Source organism: Corapipo altera, unplaced genomic scaffold (genome assembly GCF_003945725.1).
Source record: "Corapipo altera isolate COAL_440 unplaced genomic scaffold, ASM394572v1 22, whole genome shotgun sequence".
In the NCBI taxonomy this organism is placed as follows: Eukaryota; Metazoa; Chordata; class Aves; order Passeriformes; family Pipridae; genus Corapipo; species Corapipo altera.
In genome coordinates, this window is record NW_020884886.1 from 560,365 (window position 1) to 577,626 (window position 17,262).

The 17,262-nt window shown below is 35.9% G+C and overlaps 1 protein-coding gene across 7 annotated transcripts in view; it reads left to right on the forward strand.

The window, feature by feature from the left end:
- Window positions 1-17,262, forward strand: part of RGS12 (regulator of G protein signaling 12) — an 89,574-nt gene that overhangs the window by 12,556 nt on the left and 59,756 nt on the right. For 6 of the 7 annotated variants that reach the window (XM_027642650.1, XM_027642651.1, XM_027642652.1 and 3 more), the window contains exon 3: window positions 10,599-10,718. In XM_027642650.1, coding sequence (XP_027498451.1) covers window positions 10,599-10,718 — 120 coding nt within the window. Of the gene's footprint in view, window positions 1-10,598; window positions 10,719-11,587; window positions 11,694-17,262 lie in introns of those variants that run through there. The other variant, XM_027642659.1, reaches the window with a different exon arrangement.

Genomic DNA, 17,262 nt, shown 5'->3' on the forward strand with positions numbered 1-17,262 from the left:
CTTTGCTGTTGCGTTGCTATTTTCACCTTTTTTAGCATCCTGCTGAGTTCCAGTCACTTACCTACTCACTCTTTTTGCATAATTTTTGGGTGACGCAAATGAAAAGCAGCATAAGCAATATGAAAACATCAGGGGATGTTAGGATTGGCAGGGGACTTGAGAAATTGCCGAAAAGGGAAGCATTCCTTTCCCTCTAGACTAAATTAATATAATACATTTGATTTTGTTCAACCCTCACTCTCTGTTTTCAGGCTAGTGCCTGGCCAAAGATATGTCTACCCATTACTGTTTTAAATTAAGTTTTACTGGGAAAATACTCTTTTTTCCACTGGAAAGCTCCATAACAGTCAGTTTTAGTCTTTAAGTTCTTTCTCCTTGAGAACAGAACCCTAGGCATTGACCTCTCACCATTCTTAAAAAAAAAAAAAAAAAAGTTTGTTTTGATATTGTGACAGTGAGTATAACATTGAAGATCAAAAGAGGTTTTACAACCTGAGCCTGATAACTAGCATTTGGGTAGGTTTATTCCAAGTGAATATGACAAATATGACAAATTACATTAAAATGTAATTAAAAACCTTTTCAAAAATTTGGGTATTGATTTTTAGAAACCCTTTCTGTTTCACATTGTTACAAGACTTCTGTCTTGACCACATTATTGTATGTGCTAATGAAAAGTGTGAATTTGTGACTGGATCATATTTGTAGATCTTAAAGGAAGACTAAATAGATAATCTCATTGTCTGAGACTCACTAGACAATAGTACTGCAAATATATATATATATATACACACACATATATGTATTCTAAACTGTAGAATGTATCAACTGCCTTGAACCCTCATAACTCAAGCTACTGAAAATATTGTAAAAATGTAGAAGAGAGAAGACAGATATGCCGTACTGTGGGGTTCACTATATTATATAATATAATATATAATATAATATTTTTCCTGGGCAACTATTATATATTATTGTTACTCTGTTTTGATCAGAAGTTTAACTGTAACTACTTCAGAGTTGTCTTTGTTTCCAAAGCAATTGTTGCAGAAGAAGAAATGCTGGTAAGTTAAAAATGGAATTTTTTTGGGGGGTGAAAATTTGTAGTTTGCTTCAGATCCAAGAATTGCAGTTTTTTAATGTTGGTAACTGGATGGTAAACTAATTGCAAAACAGATATTTTAGATGCAAAAACAATGTTGGCAAAGCTGTGTGGTTCCCATATTTGTTTTTTTGTTGTATAATTACATGTTTTTTTCCCTTTCCTTTATAATTCTGTTTGCTCACTAGCTTAAATTGTTCTACCACAGCTGTTTATAAAGCAGAATTAATGGCAGCTGGATTGCTATTCTTATGCAGTACAATTTAATATTATCCTTTGGAATTACAGGCTTTGGTCTGATTTGAGATGTACGTATATACCTTAAAGAGAACTCAACTGAAATCCCAAACACCAAGCTAAATCTGAGAATGTACTAATGTGAGTTAATCTGCAAAGAGGCATTTATGGGAAATAGGTCCTCTGATACATTTTGCTATGAGAAAATGAAAAGCAATTACATGTTTAGTAATTTCATTCAGCCTTTTCATGTGTATTGTAGTCTTCTAAAATTATTTTTAAAAATGGTCAGTTCTAGGATCTTTAAAATGTATGAAAAGTTAAAATAATTTGTGTGCTAGAAAGAAACTAGTGTGGAGAAAATAGCACTGAATGAATTGAAATAATGAAAAATGGTTTAATTTTTACATTTTAAACATAAAAGCTTTGAGAGAAGAGATTATAAAGTTATTGTCTGTACAAAGATAGATCTGAATTCCTTGCAGTTGAGAAGATTTAGAGAAGAAAAGGAGCTGTAAAATACCAGTTCTTCACTGGAAAAATAGATCCATATGGAATAAAGGTCTTTAATTAACAAAAATAAGTATGGAATTTCTAAAACTTATCTGAAGTGGTACTTTTTGGCATTCTTGATATCACTTGATTTATATATTCCACAGTTTAATAGTGTGGAAAGGGAACACCACATAATTGTACTTTCCATATAGTTTCATTTCATACCTGCTAATATTTGTCATGAGAAATACTAACAATATTACTCTCTTTTTATTTTCTCTTAGTGATTCTATTTTGTTTTAAACCTCAACCACCATTAACTTACTTTCCAGTCAGAAATCAGCTTATTCTTCTACTGTCCAAAAGTTTTTTCATAATTGTAATATAATTGGTTGCTCTAATATTATTTTTGAGATGGGTTGACCTGAGCTATAAGCAGTTTTAAAAATGTGTGGGCAGGTAATGTATTCAGAAAGCTTATTTCTTGATTTCTTCTGCTTTTCTGATGATTCCTGATCAGAATTTTGAGTGCTACTGATTATTGGTCTATACTGATTTAATGTTCCCAGCTAATGCCTACCTAATGTTCAAGATGATTTGGAGCCAGTTATGTTGTCTGTAATTGTAATTTTCTCCATATTTTCCCCTAGTGTACTAAGGTCTTTCTGTTCCTCTGCAGTTTCCAACTAACAGGCTTCCAACTCATGTAAGATACTATTATCTAGTTATATTGAGAAAATGATCTTACTATTTAATCTGCATTAATAACATCAACATTTATGTGGTTTTCTTTTTTCTTGAAAAGGGATTAGGATGGTACTGAAGTGTAGATGGTCAGTGTTTTATGCCTAATATCCTTAGTATGGGAGACAAGCAATAAATTTCATTTACTTGGATGTTCAGCATGACAGCACAGTCTCTTTTCTGTGTCTTCTGTGAGTGCATAGAGATCTTACATGAAATTTTACATCATTCTTGATTGTATTATGGGTCAAACTGCCATTCAAAATGCTACTGTAATTGTTAGAAGGCAGTGAAATGTGTCATTATCATCTGATTAGTAAAGAAGTATTCTTAGAAGTGATCAAATCTACTGACCAGTAATGGTGAATAATAGCATTTGAATTCTTTCTCATACTGGTGTCCCCCAGCCATGCCCCCTCAAAAAAACCCAAATGAAACAAAAACCAGATGCAAAACCATTGCAGGATTTGCAGAGTATTAAAGCCTGTGGAAAAGCTGACAGTAAAGTTTGAATCATGCTAGACCTTTTTAATTAACCCTCTCCTACCTGATCCAGTTTTGTGAGGTGATGTCTGTCCATGATGATGGCAGCAGTGCAGGGCAACCTGAAGGGTGTTAGTTTGTTGTGGTTTTGCCCATAGCACATGGAGCCTTCTCTATCAGCTTGTACTCCAGGACTTACTACTTCTGTTCCTGTTATGGTCCAGGGATCTGGACCACAGCCAGTTCTTTTCCCAGTTCCCTCCCTCTTTCCCCAGTTCCTCTCTCTCTTTCAGGATACAAGTGGCCCTGATCGAACATATCCCATATTTCAATCCATCCTGTTCTCAGGCCCCACAGACCCTCATTTTACAAGTCCTGCAAGTTTCACTGTCAGTTTTGGGTGGGGAGCAGGTGACGCTGATGGGATGGGTAAAAAAGGGGGCTCATGGCCTGCAGACTGCTCTGCAGTGCTGCAGTGGGGCGGTCCCTCAGCTAACAGGACCCGTAGTCAGGAGAATGGGTGCTTAGGGATGGTAGTGGACAAGAGAGGAAGATACAGCGACATCTTCCAGAGCAGGATTTGAGACTAATAGTGACAGCAGAATAATATTTGCCTCAACTAATTTTTTTTTGGTGTGCGTGTGATCCTTTCACTATTGCGATTTTGTGCACTGACTATATTGGCATTACTGTGGCATCCCTGTTTCCCATCCCTTTTCAAAAAGGTCTAAATTAGAAACTTTCTTTCTGAAGTCTCAACCTGCATCTTTTATAAAGATGAACTGCTGATCCAGACTGACCCTTCTGCTGCTTAACAGCCGAGATTAAGTTTGGCAAGTTTTGAATATCTGCAGAAGTTTCAAATTATATAATCAGTGTATCTGGGTTCCAAACTGTTATGCATTTTACCATACAAAGTCATACAGTCAAGCCTAAACTTCAATAGCTGGAAATAGGAGTAGGACAAAGTAAAATTTGATGATTTTATAGTTAGTATGATTAAGCTCTGTGACACATAGAATGTACCAAGTTCTATATTAGTTGAGCTCCCTAAACTGAGACATTTTAAATGGTGGTTTTCCTTTTTTTTTTTGGTTGTTTGCAATAGCATCTCATTTGTGAAGATAAGCAACCTCCTTTTGTTATGTGCTTTTAGAGGCAATTTTAATAAAAGTTAGTAGTCAGTTGACACTTGTACAGATGCTCAAAGACTCAGAGAGTTTTTGTTAAAAATTTAATTCATTCGACTTTTTAATATAGGCAGATGCTTACCTGGGGAGTTGTCTTTCTGGAGCAGGATGGCCAGCTGCTGGTAGTGATGGCTGTTTCTGTTGCAAGTATGGTTTAGATGGATTGTATAAAACTCCCCAAACTGTTGTTGTGGTGAACTTTTCTAATCCAGCCAGCAAGCAGTTCTGTGTGACCAGTCTTGCATGTGCATGGTCCTTTTGTGTTCTTTTAAACAGTCAGGACAAAGAATAGTACACTTGTTCCACCTGAACAGGAGGAGGAATATTTTCTGTCAAAATTAGCACATACCAGTAACAATATTTTTATCTTTGAGCTGTTAGAACTTTGTCCACGACATTCAATTACTTTCTTACAATTTTTTGGTCGAACATTTAAAAATATAAAACTATTTCGCTCATGTGCCTGTGAATCTTGTGAGATTAACTTTTGTTGTGAAGCAGTTTTGAAAGCATTTGAAATCATGCTTTGTAAACATGGAGGAGCAGGCTTGTGAGTGTTTTTTTAACTTTTTAGATTAGCTTCCCTTCTTATATTTTATCTTTCCTTCTTGCTGCTCTTTCCTAGAGCAGCCAAAATCTCTGTCCCGTAAGATTTAGCCCCTTTAGTTTCCTCTCAAGATCATGAACTGTAATGTGTTTTCAATGAAAATACTAAATTTGCTAGAAGCTGGCCTAAAGCCTCACAGTTTTTCTTTCTCCTTTTCCCCCCTTTCAGGATTCCTGTTGCCAGCTCACTCTATTCTGTTGTTGTCAGGGATGCCTGAACTCCTAACAAAAATCTCCCCCTACCCTAGCCTCTTGTGCTCCAAGAGCTGCCAGTGTCCTCTCCTCACAACCCCCTTCCTGCACCTTCAGCTTTAAAACTTGTTCCAGAGGAGAGGAATCTCATTGTTTTATTAGTAAAATCCAGATACTTATTAGTAATACCCAGACAATAACTGTAGAGAGACACAAAGACTATTTAGTACAAAATGGAAATTTCAGGTTGTTACTTGTTACAACGTGATAACAGTCGATAAGTGCATTTGCTAGAATGTGAAAGAGCATGATACAGCTCATGCCATAGCTGGGAATTTCTTTAAAAGGATTGAAGATGTTTTCTAAAGGTGTTTGGTTTCTTTGGGTTCTGAATAATTGATAAGGTTTCATCAACTTGCTTCTGTGCACTCAGGCTCCAGGTTAGAGTATCATATTTGCTAACATAGTTTCACCTTGTGTTTCTTTGGTAGTACCAACTTCAAAGAGTTCCTGCCGTGCTCAGGCCGGAGTTGGCAGTGAATATCATCAGTCGTGTTGGCGTGACTGTCTGTGGATCTGCCTTAGAAATAGGATTATTTCATTTGATAAATTATAGTTTACTGTTAGTGGAGATGAGGGGACAGCCTGCTGCAATTTGTGAGCTTGCACAAGTGGTCAGAGGTACCTGAAGCAAGCATAGCCGCCGAAAATCTTATATGGAACTACTGCCCACTTTGTTTATCCGTTAAAATTACTTTTAAGTGCTCATCCTTTTTGTTTCCATCTTTAAATAATTAGAGTTCTGTAAGTCACCTTATATTGCATCATTTTTGTTCCTTCTCTCCATGTTTGCAGTCTATTGTGAGTCATGTGCTTCTTCTCTCCGTCTTGCTCATAAAGTACAACATTTTGCACTTCCCCATTTGTACTTTTCTTGTACACCTTGTTATCAGACAGAAACTCTTCTCACTTAGACACATTCACAAACTGCTGCTATATCAGTCCTCCTCTAGTTTTCAGTGCTTTTCTTGTCAAGTAGATTAAGAGGTGGCTCATCCATAGTGCCAAATAAGCAGGTTAAGCATTAAATTAAAAAAAAGCATTTAAAGGAAAAGAAAGGTTGTAGTTTGGTCAGTGATGGATCATTATTTCTGAGGACTGTATTTGTACCTGCCATTTCCTGTTAGTCTAAGGAAAAGGGGTCATCTAGTAATATATTAAAAAAAAAAATTGCACATACTCCATTCATTGTCCTTTTTCTCTTATGATTATACATTTAACTGGTATTCCAGTCCATACTAGTTCATAATTTTTACTTTTTTATAAGAGTAGAAAAAGAATGGAATTTTTGGAGCATTTGTACTTTAATTCCTTTAATCCTTTGTTGTTTTTCCTCTCCATCTGCCAGAGCATAACAGGATAAAGGCTTTTAGATATATGTTCTTTTATACTTTCACCATGATAGATAGTGGTAGTAGGGTTGCAAGTATCTGTATTGCAGATAGGAGAGGATGTGTTGGTGTAGCACATGCTTTTCACTAATCAACTTGTTTTCACAAATTCTTGTGCTTTTTCTGTCGGCTTCTGGATTTCTGAAATTCCTAAAATGAAGACACTTAGTGAGGTGTTCAGGTGGACTTCAGTTTCTAATTCTGTTCTGTGATAATATTTCTTAGATTTTCTTTAATATCTAGATATTTTTAGTTTTCTTTTATAGATTTAGCAACACAGTCTTTCTGGAAGAGAATCTTTAAGGTAGGATAATAAACAGTTCTAGGGCTTATAGGCAATCCATACTTAAAAAAAACCCCAACCCTACAGCCTAGTGTTCCTGTAGCAAATTTCAGTGTTTTAGTTTGGCAACTAATAGAGAATAAACCAGCATTTTTTTCATAGAATGGTTCAGGTTGAAAGGGACCTTAAACATCATCCACTTCCAACCCTCCTGCCATGGGCAGGGCCACCTTCCACTAGACCAGATTGCTTAAAGCCCCATCCAACCTGGCCATTTTGTTGGTCATACAGTGTATTGCTCTGAAATGTTTTTAGTTCATTTAGTGTTTTTTAATATCTGTTTAATAGTGTAATAAAGGCTTTTAGAAGTATGATAATTTCTTTATGGCTAACAGACTGCAAAATTTACATTAACATCAGTCACTGCATTAGCAATCTCTCTTGGCTCAAATACTGCAGATTTCTTTAGCTGTGCTGATTAGTACATTCGAGTTTCAATGGCTGTTTTCTCTTCAAGTCATGGATGCTATTATTTCCAGCTCTTCAGAGTCCCATGAAAAACATTTGCCAAAATGGTGGTATTTGCTTAAGTTACATGATTCTTTATTTACTTGTATGCATGTGTGTATGCACAGCATCTTTTTAAATTGATTTGCAAAAGGAGGTCTGCCTTCATAGTCTGAGTGTCTGGAATAGAGTCAAGAAAAGATGAAAAAGGAGACTTCCCAGGAAATTAAATACTTGTGAATTTGAGTCTCTTTTTTTCAGTAGTGCCTACGTTAATTTCCTAGATTATTAATTTGATTCTTCAGAGCAAGGAAGATATTTCTGTCAGTTGAAAACCTTTTCTTAATTGCAATTTTTATCCAGATGTGGGTTGAGGAAATGGTTAGCCTAGTGAATTTATTTTGTAATAATTGCTTAAGCACTGTTTTATTCTCAGAGCCTCTTTTTTTTCCCTCCTGCTTTTATCTTTACTGTTCCATCCAGGGCTCAGTAGTGAGTTTTCTATACCAATGTCAAAACCCATAAATAAAAACTTTGATTGGATACTAATTTACTTTCTATTTTCTATTACCATGCAATTTGCAAGTGGTTTTTGTCCACTCTCCCTCTTTCTTTTTGTTATGCTTCTGCCCACAAATAGGTAAGCAGTGCTTACTTCCAAAATGGGGCATCTGATGGTAATTCATCTTATCTAGAATCTGCTGCTCAGTGGAATCTAATTAGATTTGTCTTTAGGCACTCTGTTCCTCTTCCTTCAATTTGTAATGTTACTATTTCAAACTTTTTGAGTGTATGTTCTCTAGGTGCCTGTCTTAATCTCCCTGAACCAAACATGGCAGTCTCTACTATTAAAACATATACTGGACAGTTTATGTTCTTTTTTGGGATGAAATAGAATGAAAAGTGAAAATGTATTCATTATTCAAAATAGATATGCCTGCTATTGATAGTTTTTTCCTTTTTTTTTTCTCTTTCACCACTTTTTTTTATGAAAGATGAAGTTCTCTGAGGGATGCATCTCAGAGAATGCATGTGCTCTCATCTGAGAAGCACGTGAAAGACCATTAAGCAGAATCCATACTGTGCAACTATTTCATTAGTTTCAAAATACTAGTTGTACTTGAACTAATGATATTGCTAATTTGCTGAGCTGTTTGTAGGCTGAGAGTTTCATCACTAATTCTCAGCTTAAAAATTTAAAAATTGCAGAACTAGTGTGGTCATACTGGACTAGTGGTGGAACCTAGTAGTTGTACATATATATATATTCATGTTGTTTTAACAGAAGCATAGCCATACAGGAGGAACCATGTTAATGTTTGAGAGGTTGTGCAGCAATAGTAATGGATAGTGCTGAATTTAGTCAGGGGTTAATGTGAAGTTCACTGTGTGACACATTACTGCATTAGGCATAAACTCTATGTTTAGGAAACACATAAGCTTTATCTTCAGGAAAGACTGGCATGACAAGTGTGAACCACCTCAGTAGTGCCTGCCTGGATGAACAGGTGATTTTAAAACTTGCTCAAAAAGATGCTCAAAAAACCCAGGAACTGTCCTCACTCCTGTGGGTGCTCTCTGTAAACATTTACACAGAGCACCTTTCCTATCTTCACATTTAGCTGATCATTTTAGCAAAAGCCATCTTAACTTGTTTATACTGCACTTTTAAATCTTCTCGTAAAAACCTTAAAGCTAATCTCTAGTTACCAGGTTTCCAGTTTTCTTTGGCAGAACCTGCCCAATTTTCTTCTAAGCCAAAAAAACCCCCACAACAACAGAACACCAAAAAAACCCACAAAACAACCAACCTTAGTAAATTGAAAATTGGGAGGAAAGGAGATTTTGTAGAAAAATTGATAACTTTTAATACTGAATAAAGTTAGACTCTCAAGCCTGTTGAAGGGATGAACTCTGCTACATACTTTGGATCCAGATTCCTGAATGTTGTGTTATGTCTTGACATTTCTATGACCTTGTAAACAGGAACTATTGTGAATACTGATGATGGTCCAAGCACAGTTGCTATAGAATAGTGTTGTCTCTGTGGGAATTACCAAACAGGCAGACATCTTCTGTTGGACACCTTTTATTGCAGTGAGGAGTCTGTATAATATTCTTGCTGCCTTTCTCTGCTCTGTATGAGTGGTTGTTAGCATGAGATTATGAGGATGTGAAATTTGTGGTTGTTCTTTTGATTAATGTGACATATGTAGACTTTCCAATGATTGATCAAAGGGATATCAAAATATTTCAGAACTGAGAGCACAGAAACTTGCTCAAAGGAAGAAATGAATGCAAATAGAAAATTTAATAAATATTACAAATCTACCAAATAAGCAATTATAAAAGTACTAATATATACATTTTTAAGCTTACTGGAATGAAGAGAGATGCTGAAATGAAAGAGAATAAAATTTACTCTGATTTAAAATCTTTTATTTTCTGAAGCAAAAAAGCATCAGTAGACAGGGAGGAATTTTCCCCACAGTGAAAGGAATCCAAAATTTCAGGCACATAATCACAAGTTTTCATAATGTAGTGAGTTTATGTACATCTGCTTAGCACCAGTCACTGACTGCGTGCCTAATTTTAGGTTTAAGCTTACACTTTGCTGTTTGGCATAAACTTGATATGTACATGCTGAGTAGCTTAACTGACATCTGGTGACTTTTTAAGGAGAAAGAGTATGATTATGTGGACAAGAGAAAACCATTAGATTTAATTACTGCAGCACCAGTTGTAGTAATGGAACATCCAAGTGAGGTAGTCTCTTTCCTTAGAACAAAAGATCCTGCATTTGGTACTATGTGATTTAAGAAGTTGGACTTCACAGTAGCAAGGTTTTAAAAAAACCAAGAGTAGTGAAAGTAAGATTTTTAAAAATGTGGAGAAAGGTTCCAACAGAAGCTGGGTGACACGATTTCTAGGATGGTAATTTCCTATAGAAAAACCAAATATCTTGTAATTGTAAATAATTTCCAGTTAAGACAGTAAAGAGCTAGGATTGTCTCGCTTTTAATACTGACATCTAGAATGTGTACACTTAAGCAACCTAACTGATGTTTATACAGTAACTTAATGCTGAATGTTTAGGATATTTGACTTGAGACTGGAAAAGTCAACTTTAATGGATTTTAGTATGTGATTGTACAGGGGCATGGCAAGTGACCAACTTGTATTGAAATTGTGGTCCTGTTACAGATTTTCAAATCCATCTCCTTAAAATTCAGATGCTGTCACTATGATCGGCGGTGTACTAAATTTAAAGAAGTAAAATAATAATATATGTTGTCTGTTTTGTTTAGGCTGCAAAATTTGGACATTCAATGGGATTAAATCAGGCTCCTCCCCCACGTTCTTCTGCTCGAAGATCATTTGGAAGATCCAAGCGATTTAGTATTACTCGCTCTCTGGATGACCTTGAGGTAAATAACTTTCACTTAGAACTTAGAAGTGAGTCTTAGAGAGCTTACAGTAGATAATGCTGATCATTGCTGAAAGTAAGTAATGTATTAGTGTGATAAAGTTACTAATCATCATATGACATTTTTCTGAGGGGAATGGAGATTTCAGGTATCAACCTGTCTTTTTCAATATTTCTTTATCAGATTACATTGATGCCAGCACTAGCCATTCTTTTTGTGGGGAATTTTGACTTTATGTTTCCTATCGGTTCTGTATAAAGCAAAACAATATAGTTTTGCTGATCAAAATGGTTATAATATCTTAAAAATGAATGTATCATGATATACAAAAGAATCAAATGTTCATCATATTCTGCCTTTTGCTTAGCTGATGAATTTTGACAGCAGTTGAGAAAACGGAATTCATGATCACCGTGGTGATTTTGGGTCTTTCTCAGTGTAATATAGTGCTATTTCACATCTGGTATAACGTGAGCCGATGCCTGGGCCTCAGTGGCCAAACCACATTGATTTTGGTGAAAACAAGGAATGAAAAGCCCTCCTCCTGCCCTGCTGTAGGAACCACCTGTAGGAATATGGCTTCATAATATCTTCTAGTGTGCCTCCTCAGGAAAACCTGACCTGGAGAGATTTTTCCCTTACCCCTTTATCAGGCTTATCTGGAAGAAGGTTGATGGTTGGGGAGAAACAAAAATATGTGCAGAGCTCTTGGCATAAGAGCCATGGAATACACATTATACCATTCTTCATCACCGGAGGGAATGTGGCACACTGAGTCCTCTAAATGGGAAGGAGGTGTTTAAAAAGCATTTGAGATGGGAGGAGGAAAGGAGACACTCTTGAGTTTTCTGCTGTAGGAAAATGTAGGAAGAAAGGCATTTCACTGACTGAACTAAAGGAGAAGGGAGCTCAGTGTGCTGGATTTTTAGGGAGCAGAATATATGGAGAAGCTTCTGGTATGCTTTGGGAATGCAGGTAGGAACTCTAATCACTTATTTCCTAGCTGTTTTAAAGTTTTTTTTGTTGTGGTCTATTTCTATCTTATGTGAAGTGTCTTGTTTTAAGTGTCTTGCTTTTTCTTTTCTTATTGTGGAAAATGCTTTTTCATTTCTTTGCACTCATAACTTTAATACTGCGAGTGCATAACTTAAACAAACACAGCAAGATCCTCTGGATAAAAGGGTTTGGGAACCATGCAGCTACATCTTTCGTAATCAGAAAATAGTGATTCTTCTAAACTGAAAAAGCTTGCTGCTGTATATTACCAGTTTTAACAGAATTTCTGGTCGCAGTAAGAGAGAATCCTCTCAGAATATCAAAGAGTCTAGTGCTAGTTATTCATGTGCAACAGGAAAAACAGTTCATTCCACGTTCTTCCACATTGAAATTTCATCCAGGGACTTTCTGGTAATTTCAGAAAGATATCATAGTTACTGGCCTAAAAAGTCTGTTTTTCCCTCATTATGTCTTAGTTGGTATTCATTAGTGTATGTAAATTGAGTAGCACCAACAGGAGGGATTAAGAATCTATCTGTGTCCCAGCGTCCTAATTGTTACAGCAGTTACTTTGGATGGAGAAACTTACATTCTAGGTCACAATATGAATTGGACAAAGGAATAATCTGTATTAAAATCTATTTGGATGAATGCCCTTACTACATGTAACTGTTTGGGTGTGGACTGTTCTCTGTCAATTACTTCTTTTCTTGCTCTGCATACCATAAGAGAATATCCCAGCCACCAGGAGAAATAGCAACCCAGAGAAGAATTTCAAAAACTTCCTAAGTCAAAGTGTTGAGTTTTTTTAATTTTGGTTCAGACTTTAACATTGCTACTGCAGCACTTGTCCCAAGTACTCTTGCACTAAGTGTAGTAGAACACAATGTTGTTAGTGCATGTTTAGTTTATTTCAGGCCATCTATTTAGAGTTGCTGGAAGAGGAAATAACAATACCAGGAAATTCTTAGAGACTCCACCTTTGGAATAATGACCATGAACATATTGTATAGGCTACTTGCTTGCTTTTGTGTTCTTCTCAATTAGCAGAATGGATAAGGTACTAATCCAAACATGAATTTCAAAAGTTAATATGCTTCTCTGTGCTTGTGGCTCTGATTACTGTCAGCATCCAACTTAATCTTCTAAATTGAGCAGTGTAAGTAGGTTCCATGGAGTTTCTTTTATGGGCATTTGCTGAACACTCTTTATTGCTTATAGGTCTAAAGAATGCTGTATTTGGATTTTTTGTTTAAGTATAAACTTGCTCCTTTTGTCTTTGGAGCTGCCATGTGTGTGAAATACCAGCCATGAGTGTTGCTATCTGCTGCCATAAGGTGGCGTGATTTCTTTGAAATGTGTTATTTATTTATTTCCAAAAGATCTGTCCAAGCATAGAGCATATTTATAGAAATTTTAATAAATAAAAACGTGATTACAAAAGAACATTTCATTTTTTTTTAAATTGTTATATTATGGCTGGCTATGCATGCACAAACAATATTTGTATAAGGTTAGAATTAGTTAATGATATAGTTGCCCCTCCTTAAGCGTTTCCTCTTCCATGCAGAATCTGTATTTTACATAGAAGAAAATAGACAAGTTCATAGGATTAACATCTAGGTGCTGCTTTTACTAATACAACCTATACTCAAGATTATTTTAAATCTGCAGGGATCAAAATAGGATGAGAGTGCAAAATTAATGGTGCAGTTAGGGTACAACTTTGATAGGAAAAATGTCTCACAAAATATAAAATACACAATTTTATTTCTGAACTGTGGAAATTGTACTGGTTCACACTAGGGCTGATTATGATTGTCCTGTAAGTTGGAACTGAATTCAGAAAATGAACGTGTCTAATATATGCCTTAGTTATGTTGTTTTCACAAAAAACGTACTTAGAACTTTTTCTTTAGTAAATTACAAGAAACCTGGTTTTGTTAAGAACAGATTTCTCTTTTATGTAACAACGAATTTTCCTATGTGAATAGTTTGTCATTATGAAATAGTGTCCATTAACAACCATGTTAAAATTCTATGATTTGCACTAATTTTACTTTCTAGCACATTTCAGTTCGTATTTTCAAGGTGTAACTTAAGCTAAAGGGACCTTATAATTACGTAGTATTTGAATTAATAAGAGGGCATGATCCTATCTTTCTTCCCAGTTTTCTTCCCTGTAGGTAAATGCCACTGCTGTCATCCTCTTGCACAATTCTGTCCTGGCAGAGATGTTGTTTATAAGTTTATAAACACATTAAAGATGACTGTGTGAGACTGCAGAGAGTAGAACACTACCTATGTAAAAATTTACATTTAACAGAGTAATTCTTTAATTCATAAACAGTTTTGGAAACAGGTTTCATAACACTTTCCACTGTAGCTCATTCCATTGATCTTTTAATTTTTCTTGAAGTCTGTAAAAATGGGGGAACCTTGCAGTATTGTCTTGAAGTCAATTGAAGTTCCTCCTCACAAAGGAGACATTCAAAGCTGTTTCTTCCTGAAAATAATTTTGTTAGTTGTACTTTTGGTATTTCTCTGTGGCTAAAAATAGGGCAGAGTAGTATAATGAGAGACGTAATCTCATAGAGAAACAAATGTCAGGCTCTTGGAGTATTGTTAAATAATCATTTAATGTAGAGATATTTTTAAAATTAAAGACAATTTAATTTTTTTAATCAAATATCAGGACAAAAAAAGATGGCTGTTGCAACTTTTCTTCTTGTTCTCATCCTGTTTTGGAAACCTTAAAGTTATATCCTGTATGAAAAAGAACATTTATAGAGTTTAGTAATGTTTTCAAAGTGGGAATGTATCATATATTCCTTTTAAAAGTCAGTGTGAGGACTTTTGTTAGAATGTTCCATCTTAATTATAACCAATAATAATGTAGTATTATTAGGTGTTATTATAGATAATAATGCTTGATTTTTTTTCCTGTTTTGTTAATTCCATTGAATCAACTATTTTTTTGCATTTCATCTGCTAATTGAAAGCATGCAACACATCTCTTTGTTATGAGGTTTTTATACTAATGAATGACATGTCTCTGCTGGATATTAGCTTTGGCATCTGTGGGTGGCAAAACCCCCTAAATACTCATTTGACTTAATAAGGAGTCTTTAAGTGGATACCTGTCTTTGGTTGACTGATTTAAATAATCAGACAAAGCTTACACAGGGAGATAATAGCTTATATTAGACCAACTAGCATGCTAGGAAAATCAGACAAGAAGAGCTAAACATGCCCAAAACTTTTCCCAACCTGTCAGATAATCTAATAAAAAGTATTAACTTTCCCTACAGAGGTTGCTTTACTGACATTCTGAGATCATCACCACGGCCACAATGCCACCACTATGGCCAGTATAACTACATGATTTAAATCAAGAGGCCTCTTCAGCTTCAGCTTATAATAGTGAATTTAAAATTTGAAAAGAATGTATATCTTTGTCTTAGATTTCATGATTTTTTAAAAAAGCTATGATAACTTACTACCAGTTCCACTGTGTACCACCTTTAAGTATTGTGTCTTTGGCATCATTTTGTCCTAATTTTTATCTGAGATAAAACCAACCAATAGACAGTTTTGCTGTCAGCTTTCATGAAGGTGGGGGAAAGGTCCGAAAGGGAAGGTGTGAAATAACAGTGCATGCATGAGAAAATCTCCATTTTTGTATGTAAAAGGTAGTTGTGTATTTTTAGCATGCTGATAATAGAGTTCATAAAGGGTTAATGCAGTCTCATATACGGATGTTCTGAAGTCTGAGTGTTAACACAGACCAGCCCCTGACACTGCTGTTTTGGAAGCCTCATGGATTTGTGCCCACGGTCCAGGCTCTTGCTTCTCTTTTCCCTTTGCTAGCACCAGGGGTCAGCTTTGGAAACAATGCAAAGTGATTCCACAGTCCCTTGCTGTACTAGTGCAAACCCTCTCGCTTAACTATGATATACAGCCTTAAATAGTGCAGGTTAGTCATGACATTACACACTGATTTCTTTACCTTGAATTACTGTAGCATATGTGGTCATGGAGCTGATCAGTAAGACTTTGAAAGCATCCTGTGATCCAGGCATTCTTCTGCTCTGTTCAGGCCTTTGGCTGTTACAGTCCTGGCCGGAGTTGTTTACCTGCTCGGCAGCATAGTGGCTGTACACCTGTGCTGGTAAGTGAAACACTGCCAGGACACAGGGGTGGGCAGGGAATTACAGTGTTTGTACTGTCACACTATTAGAGTTGTCATTTATGTGGCTTCATCCTGGGCCAGCTAATGTATTTGCTCAAATGATTTTGGACATGGTTTGGAAGTTAGCCTTACTAGCCAGCATCACTGTGCCCAGCAGTTTGGATACAAGCAGCTTGATGGATAGGAGATTGGGAGAGCTTGGTGGCACAGCCAGAAAGCACCATCTGTCTTTGGAACTACACAAGAGCTTATGGTCTTGTTTATTTGACTGGTACAAATACAGCCAGGTTACCATCATCTCATTCTGGATGTTGCCTGTGTTATCTCTTAGACATTTTTTTCCTTGCTGTCATCATTCTCTGTATGTCAACAACATTCAACAGCATCATTTGGTTTCACATTTTGTTCTTTAGACAGCTCTAGTAAGAGTTTCAGACTCTCAAGCATACTCTGGAGGATTATTTTTAGTCTTTTACTTTGGCATGTGGGATCTTATCAGGTACTTTATCTGTTGTTACTCTCCGAAGAAGGAAACATCAGGCTAGTAATATACATTTTATTTTTTTCACAGGTTGTGCACTGGCACTACTGTTAAGCTTTTGGTGGTATTTTGTACTATACTGTAATTTTTAAAAGATTGCCCCTATCTGCTCCTAAGTTCACATTTATAGACTTTTTCATGGAAAGTTCTTGTGCTCTTCACACAGTTTTATGAAGTATCTGACAAAGGTGGATTGGTCAACAGATGAATACAGTTGTGTGTAACCTCTTTATTATGAATTTGAAATACTTACTTCTAGATACAATCCAGAATGTTAAATTGTGTGTTGGTTTTTTTTTTCCCCAGGCACTGAGAATCATGGGATCTATTTTCTGTTATTGTAATTGGTAAAATTACCATCCTTTAGTAATTTTATTGTTTTCTCCTGCTTTTGGGTTATTTTCTTTATTTCAGATTCTGGAGAAATTTGCTATGTAAATTTGCACATAAAAAGCAGGGTAGTCAGAGCATATGCTGAGAGCTGGATCTCATCTCTGCTTTCTTTGGTATTTTTTGGCAGTGCTCATCCTATGCTTTGGTACTTGAGAAGAAACCAACAGTGTTGCCTAGGAGAGATTCCTTAGGGAATTTGGTCCCCATATGTGCAAAAGCAGTTGGCATTGTATGGGGAAATTTCTCTCTGAGGAAGCAATCAGTACATTGTTTGACTTGACTCTGCCACTCAAGTGCTGTCCAAGCCTTATTGCCTCTGGGCTTGGCTCTCCAAAACAAGCCAATTTCTGTCAAAGAAATTTATTCTGCATAAATAAATCTTGTAGTAGCCAGTACCTCCATTTTATGATGTGTGATTAAAT